The sequence below is a fragment of the Pan troglodytes genome, chromosome 16, assembly GCF_028858775.2.
Source record: "Pan troglodytes isolate AG18354 chromosome 16, NHGRI_mPanTro3-v2.0_pri, whole genome shotgun sequence".
NCBI classification, from domain to species: domain Eukaryota; kingdom Metazoa; phylum Chordata; class Mammalia; order Primates; family Hominidae; genus Pan; species Pan troglodytes.
Window position 1 is genome coordinate 80,655,530 of NC_072414.2, and position 16,990 is coordinate 80,672,519.

Consider the following 16,990-nt stretch of genomic DNA (forward strand, 5'->3'; position numbering starts at 1 on the left):
ACCTTCCTTTGTGCTGAGAGAGCTTTCACAGCTAGAGAGCTCCCCCCGATGCTGTGGGCCAGGTGCCCAGGAGGGACAGAGGCCTTAGAAAAGTGCTGACCCAAAGCCAGCCTCGTGGACTTCAGGAACCTCATGCCCCAACTTTGAGGTCTTGGAGGCCATGGTAGCCAGGTGACTGTGTTCTTGATGCTCAACCTCTCCCCTGGGGGTTGCAGCCCCCGCCAGGTCCTGTGCAGAGGAGCCCTGTGGAGCTGGGACCTGCAAGGAGACAGAGGGACACGTCATATGCCTGTGCCCCCCTGGCTACACTGGCGAGCACTGTAACATAGGTAAGGCCCTCATTGGCCGTGAAGAGTGAGGGCGGAGGCGCTGGACAGACTTCTTCATCCCCCAAAGGGTCCCCAGGTGGGAGGAGGCAACCAAGGTACACTGAGGCTCAGGCTTCTCAGGCTGGTAAGGAGCTGCATGATGACATGTCAGGGGCAGAAACCACAGGACAGACATGGCTTATCTTTCTCGAATGTCTAGGTTTAGGAGAAAAGAGTCAAGTAATTAAGTTGGTAAGTATTTTTATATCAAGCCAATGACTATTGTAGGAGTAGTATGAAAAATGTGCTTGAATTTTGGAGATGAGACTTCAAAGAAATATTGAGCATGGGGTGAGTATTAAATACAGCGGTCACACCTCTCCGCTGCTGGTGAGGAGTCTCTGAGTGGGGCCGTCTTGTATCATGCACAGTGAACCCCACCAAGTTGCCTCCATGCTTGGGTCTGCGTGGGGTTTGGGTCCCCTTCTTGCCCTGAAGGAAATGACACAAACAGTGGTAATCACCCAGCACAGGGATTCGTGGCTGTAGGGCAGCTGTAACCCAGGAGCGCATCTGCCCAGGCACCCACCATGAGCCTGTTTGTCCTTAGCTATGGGTGAAGCAGCCTGTGGGATGGGTGGAGAGGCTGGGGACCCTCTGATCTGAGGTGGACCCCGGAAGGAGATGGTTAGAATCTACCTGCTGTTCCGCAGACACACGGGAGGCCCGTGGTCATGAGGACATCTCATCTCATCTCATCAACATCACCACCTTGAGGAAAGAAATGCCCAGTTACCACCAAGCTCATATTCTTTCATTAGTTCTCCCACTACCCCAGTGCCCTTATCCCCAGCCTCCCTCCTAAGTCAAGAATCAGAGACCTAGGATCTTTCCTAAAAGGGGTCACTCCTAGGACATGTGCAAAAATGAACAAACGAACCCTGGAGAAAAAACATCACTTCCACATAAACCTCATGTCGGGCAATTATCCTTCGATAGCCTTTACATCAAACACAGACAATTCTGTGTCTATATATATTAATATACATGCAAATTAATACATCATTATATATTATATATCATATAATACAAACATGCTGTATACATGGTACATATGCAGTAACTATATATGTATATATAAACAGGCGTTAGGGTAGATATTCATTCACTCTTTCCCCAACGTGTGGGCTGCAAGGACAGAGAGGGTGGGCTATCCTGGGAAGGTCCCGGGCTTACTGTAGAAGGGGACAGCATTTCCACTGGGCCATAGTGACCCCAGGGACTGTAGCTGCACCCCACCATCACTCACCCCTGATGGGTGACTCCACTCTTGGGAAATCCTTCTTAACCTGATACTTGAGGCAAAAATCTGACACTAGCATCAGAAGTCAAAGCAAGGCTCATGTTCTTGGCAGCCCTGAAACTAATAGAAGTAAGTGTCAGTGGGCCGTAACTATTCTGCTGTAAGGACAGCCTTTCTGTGATCATATATATTTCCAAAGGGCTTTTGTTCCCATGATTTCTCCCCAGACGGCTCTGTAAGCAGCTTGGTAACTACCCCCATTTGAGACTGGAACTCAGAGGAGTTAAGTAATTTGCCTAACTGTACTGAGTAGGTGGATTGAATCAAGAATCAAGACCTTAATTCACATGTTTAACACACTCAGCTAAATAAGAAACTCCCTCTTGAACATAACAACCAGTTGCTGGTCTCAAAAAACTGAAGCTGGACTTCAGGGGAGCCAGAGTGGGGAGGAGCTGGGAATCCAGGGTGGTCGGATTCAAGACTTACAGCCCAGCCTTCATTTTCCTCATTTGCAAACAGGGATCGACGGTAATGGTTCTCAGCTTTGAAAAATTATGATGCCTGAGATCTACCCCCACAGATTGTGATTGAAGTGGTTCTGTGGCCTTGGCATTGAGGTTTTTAAAACTCCCAGGTGACTCCAATGTGCAGCCAGGGCTGAGAACCGCTGCTGTGAGGGTGAAGATCACCCATGTACAACATCTGGTCAGAAGAGGCATTTAATAAAAATTGCTTCCCTTTCCCCATCTCTCACTCTACTGGCTAAGAGAAGCTTTAGCATCTCCAAAGAGTGAGTGGTGGGGATCAGCCCAGCACAAAACCTGGGTCTCTTTTCCCATGACTGTACCTTGGGGTCCCAGGTCACTCTTGTTCAACTTAGCTCAAGGTTCAAGTGCTTCCAGAAGGACTGCAGATAGTGGCCAGTCTCCACGGGTGACCCACCATTGTCTTGCACCAGAATCAGGAACTACAGGTTGTTAAAAAGACCATGGATCAGCCAGGTGCAGTGGCTCATGCCTGTAATCCCAGCACTTTGGGAGGCCAAGGCGGATGGATTGCCTGAGGTCAGGAGTTTGAAACCAGCCTAATCAATATGGTGAAACCCCATCTCTACTAAAAATACAAAAATTAGCTGGGTGTGGTGGCGCACGCCTGTAGTCCTAGCTACTCCGGAGGCTGAGGCAGGAGAACTGCTTGAACCCAGAGGCGGAGGTTGCAGTGAGCCGAGATTGTTGCACTGCACTCCAGCCTGGGTGACAGAGTGACACTCGGTCTCAAAAAAAAAAAAAAAAAAAAACAAGACCATGGATCAGTATCCTCGGGGGGCCATAGGGAGTAAAATGCAGCATGATTCCTGCAGTAATATTTGAATCCTCAGGGAAAACTTCCACCTGGTCAAGGGGGTCAGAAGCTGTATTTAGACCTTAAAAAAAATTGACAATTACTGTCATCTTTTTTAGTCAATCTTCCATAAATAAGTTCTTGATAAGTTATTATAAGTTACTGATTGATAACTGATAAGTTATCAATCAGTACTTTTGACTTCAAAATTAAGATCTAGGTTGGGCATGGTGGCTCACACCTGTGAGGCTAAAGTGGGCGGATCACTTGAGCTCAGGAGTTCGAGACTAGCCTGGGCAACATAGTGAAAACCAATCTCTATTAAAAAAAAAAAGTCAAGATCTGTTTAATGAATACTCAGATTATTTAGCAATTAAAAGCAAGACTATTCTATTCTGACCCACTTCAAAAGCAGCAGCGTCTTTCCCCACTTCCATTACTGACATCACCCAAGGGAATTAGGCTTCAGACTCTAAGGTTTCTATCCTGGCTGCAGCTTGGAATCACCTGGAGTGCTTTTAAAAAGCATCATGCCTGGGCCCCACTCTGAGATAGTCTGATTCAATTGGTCTAAAGAGGAACTTCAGCATTGGTATTTTTAAAAAATCTTTAAATAGGAATATTTTTAAAAACTACTCCAGTAATTCTAATGTGCCAGCCAAGGATGAAAAATACTGTTCTAACCAGATTTCACATCCAATTTCCAGTCATCACTGGTGCTATGTAGCCTTCTCTTATCTCCTCTGTTAGGAGGGCATGACCTTAAACTGAATCAGTTTCCTTCCTATCTTACTGCTGTTTTTCAGTTTCTAGGTTTGAAGCTCTGATCTATGACCTTCCACTCTTTCTTCCTCTAGGAGAGATGTTTGAATTTCAGTGAAACCTCTATCCTTGGGAAAGAAATGTTTTCAAAGCAAATGAAAATATAGGGTTGCAAGTGAAAATACAAAGTATGCCTTCTTGACTTAACCAAAAAGTTCCTGGGCAGATTTTAACAGGCAACTGATTGATTTAAGAAGCAGGATATTGTTGGGCACAGTGGTGCACACCTGTAATCCCAGAACTTTGGGAGGCCGAGGCAGGAGGATCACTTGAGCCCAGGAGTTCAAGACCAGCCTGGGCAACACAGTGGGATCCCATTGCTACAAAAAATATATTTTTTTAATTAGCTGGGTATGGTGGCACATGCCTTTAGTCCCAGCTACTGGGGAAGCTAAGGTAGGAGTTTCACTTGAGCCCAGGATGTTGAGACTGTAGTGAGCCATGGTCGTGCCACTGCATTCCAGCCTGGGTGACAGAGTGAGACCCTGTCTCAAAAAAAAAGCAAGATATTAAAGTTATATTCAAGATCAACCTTTAAAATACAAAAGATTTGAAATAGTACAAATAATGATAGCATATGTTATAATCTTTTTTTTTTTAAGATGGAGTCTCGCACTGTCATGCAGGCTGGAGTGCAGTGGCACAATCTCCCCTCACTGCAAGCTATACCTCCTGGGTTCAAGCGATTCTCCTGCCTCAGCCTCCCGAGTAGCTGGGATTACAGGCACACATCACCACACCTGCCTAATTTTTTGTATATTTAGTAGATGGGATTTCACTATGTTGGCCAGGCTGATCTTGAACTCCTGACCTTCTGATCCACCCGCCTCGGCCTCCCAAAGTGCTGGGATTACAAGTGTGAGCCACCGCGCTGGGCCTATATTTTTAATGTAATTATTTTATCTTAAAAGCAAATTGGGACTGGTAAATATGCTTTTATAATCCTTCTTTCATTTGTGTAAGAGACAACCAGAAAGTTAGTGTATCTACTCAGGTCTGTTCATCTTCATTGATCCCAGGTCTTTGCAACATGCAGAGCATCCATTGAATTGAGAAATTTTATCTGTATTTCTTAAGAGGTTTCCCCCATCCTTGCCCAGGAAAGTTATGTCCAGAGTCACCACATACAGCTGCACAAGTATGCACTGAACAGCTTGAGGAGTTCCATTCATATTGTAGTCTTTATGAGTGGCAACCCTTTTAGTTCAGTATCATTTGAGTTTTAGCACCTGCATTGCTCTTCGTTCAGCATTTTTTATGAGCAAATAAACTCTCACTCACTTGGAGGTCCTGGGCTGTGACCTAGGCAAAAGCTGGACAAGATCTTTTCAAGGTGGAGGCCTGACGTCTCCAATTCAGACAACCACGTGATGCTTTGTAACTATCTCTACTCCCCTGGCCTTTATCAGGGGCTCTCAGTTATTTTCTCTCCCAAGTTAGAGATATTGCTGGAGGGCCTTGTTCAGGAACAAACCAGCCCTTTTGGTTATAGTAGTGGGAAGAGGACCCTGAGAATCCTGATGCTCCCCAGAGTCCCTGCTCAGTGATGATGAGTGAGCCCTGGGTAGCTGTAGCAGCAATGGTAAGGAGGTGCTGACAGTCCAGGACTCCAGTGTCTCTCTCCCTCCACGTGGGGCAGAAGCCAACTTCCAGTCTCATTTCCTGACTCCTCCATCTCTTCAACTCTGTCTCCCCAACACCCAGGTTGGGCAAGTCACCTCACTTGTTTTCTTTCTGTTCTTTCTTTCTTTTCTGTTTTGTTTTTACATCTCAAACATGTTAAAGAATTCACATGTTTTCTCACCTGTAAATGGCATAGTGATGTCTTGCCACCTGGCCATTGGAAGGATAATGAAGGAGAACGTGTGTGAGTCAGCACTGGGCTCACAGGAGGTTCTTGAGAGTTACTGGTTTCCTCCCTTTCCTCTTTCCCTATGAAGCCTGCCCATTGCCCAAAGCCCTTCCCTCCCTCCACTTGCAAGCTACTTATCCAGGATCCATCACTCTGCATTCACAGCAGGGCCCAGCCCAACTCCTCTATCAGTTCCAGAAGGCATGAGATGTCCTAATTGCCCTTCTCAGAAAGAGGTGGGCCATGCAGGGCCAGAACGGCCCTTCCAGCCAGAACAAGAGGAGATGAGGCAGCACAGGCCAAAACAGCTAATAAGAAAGCCCCACACCGGACACCTGGCCTTCTGCCCGCTGCTGAAGATGCTGACTCAGCCTCTCCAAACTACCCTGACTGCAAACACAGGTTTTCTGACTTTCTTCAGGATTGTGGCCCTTCTTTCCCTCCTCATCTGTAAATCCAGGGCCGTGAAAAAAAAAATTCTGAGCCCCGGAATTTGTTCCTTCAGTCCCCGCAGCCTTCTCAGATTTTGTGCCCTGGTCAAACACAGAAAGAAAGCAACGCTCCCCCTCACCCCAACTCGGGCAGCCTGGGAGCAGGTTTTGTGCGACCAGCCTCTGAGACAACTGGATACCCCCCAGCCTGACCTCCGCTGGGGTGTCTTTCCTTTCCTGCCCTTTCTCCCATGGGCAGCCAGAGGCCCCAGGGTTGATGTTTTACTCTTCTCCCCAGAGGCCACTCCTGTTCCCTGCTCTGTACAACTGCTTTAGCACCTACATTTGCTTAATTCCCCTTGCCCAGTGCTTCCCATCTCCCATAATGATGCTAATGGACAAAAGAGAACATGCAGGAGAGCCGCCCCCAGCTTCCGCCCTGCCGACTGGCCTGACCTATTGCTGCTACTGCTGCTGCTGGGAATCCTGGGGCATGCTGGGAATCCAAGTGCATGCTGGGATTTCAGTCTGTTCCTCCATGCATTTTGGGTTTGCTTGGAACAGTTCCAACTTGGAACTGTTGGTTCTAGTCTATGGTGTGCCCCCCCTGAGATGAAGTTAAAGACTTCATGGGAAGAAAGAGATGCCCAACAACTGGAGATTAGGGGCTTCGTGGATGAGCAAGATGCCTGAGAGCTGGGGATTTTCAGGCTACCTGTTGCACAAATCCGCTTCTGGCCTAGAAGATGTCTACTATGCACCAGCGTAAGGACTCAGAGGAAACCACCTTTACCATCTCATCAGAAGGTTGACTTTAAGGTCTGGTCTGCTCTTATGGGAGGCAAGAACTAAGTCTTGGCACATGTTTAGGACTCTGAGATCCTATTCCCACCACAGGGCTTCGCTGTCCTGCAGAGCCCACCTACAGAGCCCACCTACAGACATGTCATTGGATCTGGAAGGTTGTGTGAACACAGCTGCACATACTGAGGCTCAGTATCTTCAAACCAATGTCATGGTGCCCCATAGCCAGTGGAACCCACTCACTGCAGAATTTTACTGATCTCCTGGCAAGAGGAGCTTCATAATAGCATTTATCATGTTCCCAGGGGAGGAAACCAAGTGGGGGGATAAAACAGCAGGAACCATTGAAGTACAAATATGAAGAAAGCAGAAGAGATCCCCCAGGTCTTCTGGTTTCTCAGCAAGATGCAGAAAGACCAGATGAGGAGATTTAGTTCTCACCTTGGCTAATTCATGAAAATTTGAGGCAATGGCCAATGACTTACCAATTCAAGTACCACAAAGAAGTTTGATCAGAAAGGATATCTCAGGACCAGAAGAACAGAAGAGAAGAAGAGCCTATCTGAAAAGAGGCAGAGGATGGGGATGTGCCTGTATCCCAGACTGGTGCCAGTGCTGTTGTGCGGCCACTTGCTAACCACCTCTGTAGCTCCGAACACTTGTCTCCCACTGGCCAGGATGGAGTCCCTCTAGAACTTGTGTCTCCCTGGAGATAGCCACCTTCTGGGGCCTTAAGCTGAAATGAGATTATATGGGGAAATGTTGGACAGGGTTTCCATCCCTCTCCCGAGAGAAAGATTCAGGCTTCATTTTTATAAGAGATTCTAAAATCATATCTACTGAAGACAAAGATGTCTGCAGCCCAAGAACTCTGATGGGTCTCACGCAAACATCCCATGCTGCCATTTTCATATGGATCTACACTCTTCAGACCATTTCGAGGTCATTCATTCTAGCCCCACACAGCCTTGCCCTCTTTCTCTGGGTCATAACTACAAAGGAAGCCAGGAAAAGAAAGACCTCTAACCAAGCTTCAAGAACTTGACTTCAGTTTCCTTGCTCACCACCATGTTCATAACCACTTCAGAATCCATGGTCTCTCAAAATATTCACAAGAGAAGGCATCTTGGAGGAACTCTATGTTCACCGTCACAAAAGACATTTGGCTTTAGACATATCAGATCTCTTCAAACCACTGGGAAATCTGGCTCCAGTGCTCCAAGTTTACCAATCAAGAATCACACACGCCCAAGAAAACCCTTGTCTGGATCTTTGCTTCAGCACTCCAAGATGGCAGCAGCAGCAGCAGCAGCAGCAACAGTTCTCAGGAAAACCAGCCAGTTCCCTCCCAGGGGTCTGGAGAGCAGCAGGACTGGCCACTCAAAAGGAGGCCACAGTGCTTGTGAGGCCGGAGTTGCCGGCAGGAGTCCTAATGGTGGCCCTTGGTTTCTTGCAGACATTGATGAGTGCCTCTCAAGCCCTTGTCTGAATGGAGCCACCTGCGTGGATGCCATCGACTCTTTCACATGCTTATGCCTTCCCAGCTACGAAGGGGACCTGTGTGAGATTGGTACGGCCGTCTCGGCTTCAGCTAATGTTACTAACTGCTGCACCCCCTCCTCCTCCCTCACCTTTCCCTCCTAACAACAGGCTCCAGGCCCTGGGTAGGGCCCCCGAGGTTCATCTGGAGAGCCATTTCAGGGGCCACAACTGAAAATTCTGCCCCACTGATTCCCACTCTTTTTCTTGCTCTCCTCCTTGAAAACCCTTTTCTGGAGCACTGGCTGATCTGACTTTCTCCAGGGCTTCCAGACCTACTGATGCCACCACCGAGGTTGGTGTATGGTTCAGACTAAGAGGACAGGGCTGATTCTGAGCACTTGTCTTGAAGGAAGCTATGGGGTGGGAGTAATTGGTTCTCATTCCAGATGACAGCCACGGATCTTCTCAGTGTGGTCATGGGCATGGGACCTTTGTGGTTCCTTCATGGCCCTGGGAGCCACTGTGCCACATTGGCCAAGCTGCCTTTCTCTTCTCCTGGGGCGAGAGCTGTGGTTGGTCTGCCTGAGATCTCCGGTGTCATCAGCATGTTCAAGTCATGCATGAGCAAGGACTGCTGCATGTCACCTTCTTCTCATCACTATTGTGACAGCTGCCATGGCAATGCCATGCCAGCCTATGCTTCCTTTCTCCCTCCCTTGTGCAAGGCAAAGAGTGGCCAGAGAGAACAGAACTGTGTTACAAGGGGGAGGAGCTGAGTTACCTCTCTTGGGCCTTGCCAACCTCTCCGTTTCTGCACCACTTCTACCAAAAGGAGCTATGCACCAGGAACCCTCCCAGGGACAGACTGAAATCTTAACTCTCTCACCTTTGGTGCTTCCTAGTCTCCCCACCAGCCTCCTGGATCTCGGGGATTTCCCAGCTCAGAAAAGGGGAGATGAGACCTTTGGATACTTGTCTCAGTGGCCCAGACAGAACTGGAAGTGTGTAGGGGCTTAAAATCCTTTTCAATGAACTCTCAAGTTGGATACCCAGGAACTTCCAGAAAGCAGGTGAAACTCCTGGGGAGTCTCCCTTTGGTCCTAAGCAGTGTGAGGAGGTAGTTTTGGGTTTCATATTCCTTTGAGGCACTGCCAAGGTTACAGACTGGTAGAGGAACTTAAGACTTTTGGGAAAAAAAAAGGCCTGGACACCCCTACTCCCTTGCAGCCTCCCACCCTCCATCCTCACCCCAAGACCCCAAGAAATTGGTATATGGGGTCTTGGCTGGGGTGCAAGCAGAGACTACAAGGATTTTCTCCCCATGATACTACAACATTTGCCACAGGGTAGAAGGGTCTGGGACTTCCATGCGGACAACAGCTATTTGGTTCCAGACTGGAAAAGTGGGCTCTGCTGGAATGGAGGCAGGACCCTCACAGGGCTCTGTACCCTGATGGGGCAGAGAGATGGTGACAGAGCCACCCAGCTCGGCCCTGGGCCTGGGGGCCCAGCTAAGCAGGGCTGCATCTCCTCTCCCATTCCAATCCTGAGTCCTCACCACTCCACGGTGCCTCCTGCCTTGGCTCTGTCCCTGTTACCTCTTTCAGTCTGGAATTGTTTCTGTTTCCTAAGAATCTTCAGCCTGCACAGCCCTGCCCTCCCATACCCACCTCCCAGAGAAGTTGCACCCTCCAGCTCTGCCTGCCCAGCTCAGCCCTTAGCCACTGAAGGGGCCAAAAACTGACCCCCTAAGTCAGCCCTAAGATGATATCTCTGGCCTCTTCAGAGTGCTGAGCTAGTCTGAGGCCTCTCCACCTCTTTCCAGACTGCAGCCTCACCCCTTGGGGAAGGCGTTCATAGCTGAGGCACCAGAGGCCTCCACGGCCCCTCCTACAGCTCTGCTCTTTCTTCTCAAGCTGCTGACCCCCTGTTCTGCTCTCCCTCCACTGTCCCCAACTGTCTCTCCCCCACTTTGCCAAGCATCCACCCCTTCAGCCTAAGACTCCTTCCCCTCGGGTACTGGTCCTTCCATTCCAGGACAGCCAGAGTATGGTGGCATCCAATCAGGGAGACCACCATGCAGCCTGAGGGGTTTATGGCCCTCCACCTGGGAGATCCCAGGGGAAGAAGGAAGAAGGGGGGCCTTGGAATTCAGTCTGTCCCACACTGTGCTGGCAGATGTTTAACAACCAGCTCTCACAGAGGAGAAAGGAGCCCTGATTGTATCATCTGCCAATTCCTGAGGTGTAAATGCTTCCACCAGGGCCAGTTTAAAGCTATCAACATGATGTCACTGAAGGCGAGGTTGAGAGGAGACACTAAGAATGAGCTCTCTCAAAGCTGAGTGAGCCAGCTCAGCATGGCTCCGCCCGTCCCCTAGGCTGTCCAAGAACTCCAAGCCAGCCCGTTCTCCAGACTGAGAACCCATTACGAATTTAGGTTTGTGAGGAGAGAAGCTCCTCCCCTCTTCCCATTCACCCCCAAAATAAAAAGCCAGGGCCCCTGGATCCCAGACCCCCAGTGGGCTATCTGACCCCCGCAAGAGGCAGGCACAGTGTGCTTAACTAAAGCCAACTCTGATCAACAGCCTTAGAGCTCTGAGTCTTCTCTCGACCCCAAGCAGACTTATTTCTGCTCCTCTGTTCCCACCCAAGGTTCTGCAGGAAGGAAACTGCCAGCTCCGCTCCATGCCCCAGCGCTACCAGCTTCCACTGCCTCCACACACTTCCCCACAGCTCTACTCCCTCTCTCCCTGGAGCCCCCCAGAGCCCCAGAACCATGTTTTGCCTTAAATCTCAAGACCTCCCACCTTCCCGCCTCTTTTTAACTGGCCTGCTGACCTCTGCCAGCCCACCAGAGCAGGCATCAAGAGGAGGAAAGCTTAGGAGAGGGTGATGGGGGAGGGCATGGCATCAGGGAAGGAAAGGGCCCCTGGCATTTTCCAGAGTGGAAGCATGTGCAGAGGCTCCCAGGGACCAGACCAGTTTCCAACCTGAACCCCTCCAGCTGTGCCTCTCCCTTCCCTTGAGGGCACAGCATGGAAGGTGGGGTGAATGCAGGAACCTATGCCATAAGACTGGCAGCATCTGCCATCCCCTGGTGGCCTCTGTCCCTCCCTTCAAGCCCCTGACCTGTGTTGCAGACCAGGAGGTATGTGAGGAGGGCTGGAACAAGTACCAGGGCCACTGTTACCGCCACTTCCCGGACCGCGAGACCTGGGTGGATGCTGAGCGCCGGTGTCGGGAGCAGCAGTCACACCTGAGCAGCATCGTCACCCCGGAGGAGCAGGAGTTTGTCAACAGTGAGTGCGGCGGGGCCTCTGAGAGGAGAGTGGTGGTGTAGGCAAAGGGCCTCACCTTTCAGAAGGCAGCAGACTTGGGCCTCGTGAGACTGCAGGACAGGGACCTGGGGGAGGGAGAACAGTGTTCCCGCAGTCTGAGCTCCCAGAGAGAAGACAACGGTCTTTGGGGCCAGAAGCTGTGGCTGCAGCCAGGGCAGACCCATTGCCAGCCAGAGTCAGCCCAAGACTAAGCTATGGCTGTCACCTGTCCATGCCAGCTTGGAGAGGTGGCCCAAAGTTCACTCCAGGCATGCACGTGCTGAGCCTCTTGTGAGGACCTGAGAAGCACGTGGCTTGCTCCTAGGAGCCCACCCACCTCCTTCCCTCCTCCATCCCCTCTGCCTCCGTGAGCTCAAGTTTCTCAGACACCCTCAGGGTGTCCAGTGTGAGGCCTGACACCCTCACCCTTTCCCCAGACAATGCCCAAGACTACCAGTGGATCGGCCTGAACGACAGGACCATCGAAGGGGACTTCCGCTGGTCAGATGGACATCCCATGGTGAGTTCTGCTGTAGGCACAGCTGGTGGCCCAGAGGACAGGGAGTGGGATAAAGACCCCTGGAGAGAGATGCATTCAAACCCCATGCAGACAGCTGCTTACCAGCTGCTGGACCGGGAACCCTTGAGGGCAGGGATTGTCTCCTTCATCTCTGCCTCTGGAACCCAGCCCGGGGCTGGACAGATTGAGCTAATGATGGCATGAGGCAAGGAGCCAGGAAGGAAATGAAGGAATAACAGCCACCACCATGAGGAGTATACAGAAGCTTTAGAGAGGTTTCTTGCCCACATTGAACTCAAGTCTACTCAAGGAGACAGAGAGAAAGCAACATAGATGCCAAGTGAATGGTACGGGCACCCAGTGATTCTCTTTGTCCTGAAGCAAGGCTGGAAGGATAAGTCTTGGGAGGACTTCTTGGTGGGCAGAAGCTGGACTTAAGAGCCGTGTTCCTACCATCCATCCCTACCCAATGTGGTCAGCCCTGGTTGGCCCTTCTGGATAAGAGGTGTGGAACCAGCTCATGTACAGAGCCTGTGAGTCCTGGGGGTTCTGAGCTCCTGAGAAGGACCTGAGCCAGGCTGTGTGACTGATTCCCTAGAGGGCCACCGGGTTCCATGGCCCCTAGAACAGCCCTGACCAGATTCCCAGCAGTTTTTGTGCTGCTATCAGATGAGCCTGAAGTTGGGGCTAAAAGAGAAAGGAGATGATGAAGAGGCTCCACGCCCGCACTGTCCTGCCCTCTCCTTACTCCTTCCCCACTCCCACCCACAGCAATTTGAGAACTGGCGCCCCAACCAGCCTGACAACTTTTTTGCCGCTGGAGAGGACTGTGTGGTGATGATCTGGCACGAGAAGGGCGAGTGGAATGATGTTCCCTGCAATTACCACCTCCCCTTCACGTGTAAAAAGGGCACAGGTAAGCTGGCGCCTGGGAGGGGTCAGGGGAGGATAGGATCAAGACCTCCAGCTACAGGTGAGGCTCTTGCTGTGTGGCCTGGGGTGAGTCCCTTGTCTTCTGGCTGCTGGTGTCTCCTCACTTGTCCAAAAAGCAGACTGGAGCTGACCTAGGGGTCCCTCCTAGCACCAGCATCCCAGGGCCAATGGCAAGGGCAAGCTCGCTGCCAGGGACCATTTGCAGGGACAGCGAGCACATGAAGGTCACAGGCTAGAAGACAGGACCCCCACTCCACACTCCACACAGTCCCTTGGATAGCAGCAGCAGAGTTACCCACAAGGGCCCCCAGGTGGGGAGCCTCCCTGTCTTTGGGATTCCCAAGGCCATCAATCACAGAGTCATAGTTGTCAGGCCTCGATCCTTTGGCTTTCAGTCTGTGGACATTGAGGTGCTGGTAGGATGCGCCCCACTGCCCCTGCTCACCACCTTGCGTCCCCCAGGCCTCCTTTCAGTCTCATTTTCCCCTGAACTGGATGTTTTCATCAAGAAGCCTGAGTCTGCCTCGCTCTCGCCCTCCACACCGTTCTACCTCCCTTTCATCTTCTCTTCATCCCTTTAAAGACCACCCCGTTTGTATTCCCTTCCTGCTGTTCTAAATTGTTGAGGAACCCAGATGTTAGAGCCAGCGGCTTCCAGATTCTTAGCGCTGCATGAAAACGTCCAGGGCTCACTGTCAGGTGTTGAGACTGTGTCCCCCACAGTGCCTCGGGTCACAACCAGCATAGGTCATCCCAGGAGACCCTATGAGACCCTTTATAAAGGGTGTTTGCCCCTCAGTGGCCTGCGGAGAGCCCCCTGTGGTGGAGCATGCCAGGACCTTCGGGCAGAAGAAGGACCGGTATGAGATCAATTCCCTGGTGCGGTACCAGTGCACGGAGGGGTTTGTCCAGCGCCACATGCCCACCATCCGGTGCCAGCCCAGCGGGCACTGGGAGGAGCCTCGGATCACCTGCACAGACCGTGAGCATCACCCCGGCCATCCTCGCTGAGCACAGGGTTAGATTCTGCCAGCACAGCCTTCCCCCCGTCCCCTCTCCTGGGGACCCTGCACCGTCCACAGGGTTGAGCAAGGGAAGGGAGGTCAGGGGGCTGCTCAGTCACAAATAGCTGACCACTGCCCTTAGAAGGGCCACGTACTTGTCCCAGGAGAGGGCTCACTTGGAGGATGAAGGAGAAAAAGCCAGAAAGTCCAAGAAAACTCAAAATCAGGAAAGCTGATAAAGCCTCAGGCGCCTGAGTCCTGGTTTCCACAAGGGAGAGAGGGTAGTCTGGGGAGAGCCTAGGCTCGCCCCACTTTCTTTCCAGGTCCACTGATATTTTTCCATCTCCCTTTCGCCCTAGCCACCACCTACAAACGCAGACTACAGAAGCGGAGCTCACGGCACCCTCGGAGGAGCCGCCCCAGCACAGCCCACTGAGAAGAGTTTCCAGGACGCACCCAGGACGCTGAGCCCAGGAGCCTGCCAGGCTGACGTGCATCCCACCCAGATGGTGTCCTCTTCTTGTCGCTTTTTGTCATATAAGGAATCCCATTAAAGAAGGAAAAAAATAAATCCCACATTGTGTATGCACCCACTCACCCCTCCAAATCAGCAAAACCGCATCTAATTTGTCCGCTGAATGCCAAAGCAAAGCAAACTTATTATAACCCGTGGACTGAGTTTAGAGACATTTCTTCAATTTCCCATCGTGCCTTTCCAGGGACCAGTGCAGGGACAGGGGGAGAAGGGGAGGGGTTAAGTTAAATAAAGAAGATTATTTTTGTTTCCTGACTTTATCCAAGAGCAGTGCAATCGTTGGTTATTTCACCTCCAGGGAGAGCTAGGGAGGAGGGAGGAGGGCTCCAAAGGAGCTGGAAGGGGCAGAGGCCTGAGAGCATGAAGAACTCGGAACCGCAGCTGAATGTATTGGATGAGAAGGAGCCAGGAAGGCTACACCATCTGTATGAGGGAAAAGCCTTGGGGGAGAGGGGTGGGTTCCTGCCTCCTGCCGAGGGTAAGCCGGCAGGGGAGAGCCATCAGAGGGACTTCCGCTGCCTGGGAGTTGGGTTCCCTCCAAGGGTCCCTCTTCCAGTGTCCTCTCTCTCACCTGGGTCTGCCACCCTAACAGGTGGCAACTCAGCAGGGCTGCTGGGGGCACTTCCTGCCCAGTGGGGGGTGCCACCCAACCTTCTCCCCTCCCCATCCCCACCCCCGGGACCGTGCAGGCACCAGGGTTCCGTGCACCTATTTATATTTTTGAAAACTGAAGATTATAATGTTATAATAATAATAAAGACATTGGAAGAGATCTATCTCTTTTCTTTTCCCTCTTTTAATTTAAGAAGAAGGCAATCATGACCCGGAGTCCCCCAAAGGGGTCTTAGGAATGGTGGCAGTGGAGACAGGTTTTGATCAAATGATCTCAAATTGGTGTGACTCTGTGACTCTGGTCTGTTCATAGCGCCTAGGACAGTCACATCTGTTGTGCTTTATTTTAACTAGGGTCCCAATGTGTTTGGTAGATGATCCGCATGTAAGCACATGTGATATGTCTCTACATGTGTGTACCTGGCTGTGCCTGTCACGTGTGACATGCGTCAGTCAGTGGGTGCCATATGGATTTACAAGTGGGCACTGTCAAAGAGCAACTCAAGCAAGACATCTGGCCACCTTGCATGCTTTGGTTCTTTGTGATCACACTGCTCTGGTGGGTTGGTAGACTGAATCCAAGAACAGAGGCAAAAATCAGGATTTATAAGAAGGGAAGGAAAAAACAAACTGCAGACAGCCTGAGAACAGTGAATCTTGCTTACACATTTTCAAGGTAAACTGCTTGCCAGCTACTAGCAAAAAGGTCTGGGCATTCTGCCCTTAAGTACACTATAGAGACCGGGCACAGTGGCTCACGCCTGGAATCCCAGCACTTTGGGAGGCCGAGGCCAGTGGATCACAAGGTCAAGAACTCAAGACCAGCCTGGCCAACATGGTGAAACCCTGTCTCTACTAAAAAAATACAAAAATTGGCCATGCATGGCAGCATGCACCTGTAATCCCAGCTACTCGGGAGGCTGAGGCAGGAGAATTGCTTGAACCCGGCAGGTGGAGGTTGCAGTGAGCCGTGAGCCAAGATTGCACCACTGCATTCCAGCCTGGGCAACAGAGCAAGACTCTGTCAAAAAAATTTAAAAAAAATAAAAAAATAAAGTACACTGTAGAATAGCAATGAAAACAATTCCAATTGTTTACGGATTCCCCTGACAAACCTTGAGCGTTAAGCCCACACACGCATGCCAGGCAGTATCCTTCCACCAGTGCCACCTCCTCAGACGCCTCCCTCATCACAGTCGCTGGACATGCCATTGAGTCTGTGTGAATATGTGTGTGTGTTGGTTCTTGCAGGCCAGTGTGAGTTCCTGGGTCCTGGTATCTTTTCAGGCGTGGGCGTGTGTACAGTTGTTTGTTCATATATATATATATATATACATATATATATATATACACTTGCATCTCTACCTCTAGAAAGAACAGTGGGCCAAAGTAGAGTGTACAGCACTGGTCACATAGTAGGTGCTCAATCATTACTTCATTAACTATTAACTGATTAGTTGGTGGTGCAACTGTCAGTGGTTTTCAAACTTGAACGTGCATCAGAATCACCTAAAGGGCTTGGTGACAACAGAGGGTGCCGGTCCACACCCCAGACTTTCTGACTCAGCAGGTCTCTGGTGGGGCCCAGGAATTTGCACTTCTAACAGGATCCCAGTGATGCTGATGCTGCCGACCACACTATGAGGAGCACTGAGCTAAGGGAAGAACCGATGGAATAACTGGTTGGTGAGTGGCAGAGGCGTTCCTGCGCAAGGCAACAA

The 16,990-nt window shown here is 50.7% G+C and overlaps 1 protein-coding gene across 4 annotated transcripts in view; it reads left to right on the top strand.

Annotated features, from left to right (window-relative positions):
• ACAN (aggrecan) overlaps positions 1–14,693 on the top strand; it is a 70,826-nt gene extending 56,133 nt beyond the window's left edge. The window contains exons 13-19 of one of the 4 annotated variants that reach the window (XM_054667145.2): positions 216–329; positions 8,321–8,434; positions 11,489–11,647; positions 12,103–12,185; positions 12,957–13,101; positions 13,918–14,100; positions 14,482–14,693. In XM_054667145.2, the coding sequence (XP_054523120.1) occupies positions 216–329; positions 8,321–8,434; positions 11,489–11,647; positions 12,103–12,185; positions 12,957–13,101; positions 13,918–14,100; positions 14,482–14,558 (875 nt within the window). In that variant the 3' untranslated portion in view covers positions 14,559–14,693. The remainder of the gene's footprint in view (positions 1–215; positions 330–8,320; positions 8,435–11,488; positions 11,648–12,102; positions 12,186–12,956; positions 13,102–13,917; positions 14,101–14,481) is intronic. The other 3 variants (XM_003952726.6, XM_054667143.2, XM_054667144.2) reach the window with 3 other exon arrangements.
• The last annotated feature ends 2,297 nt before the right edge of the window (positions 14,694–16,990 follow it).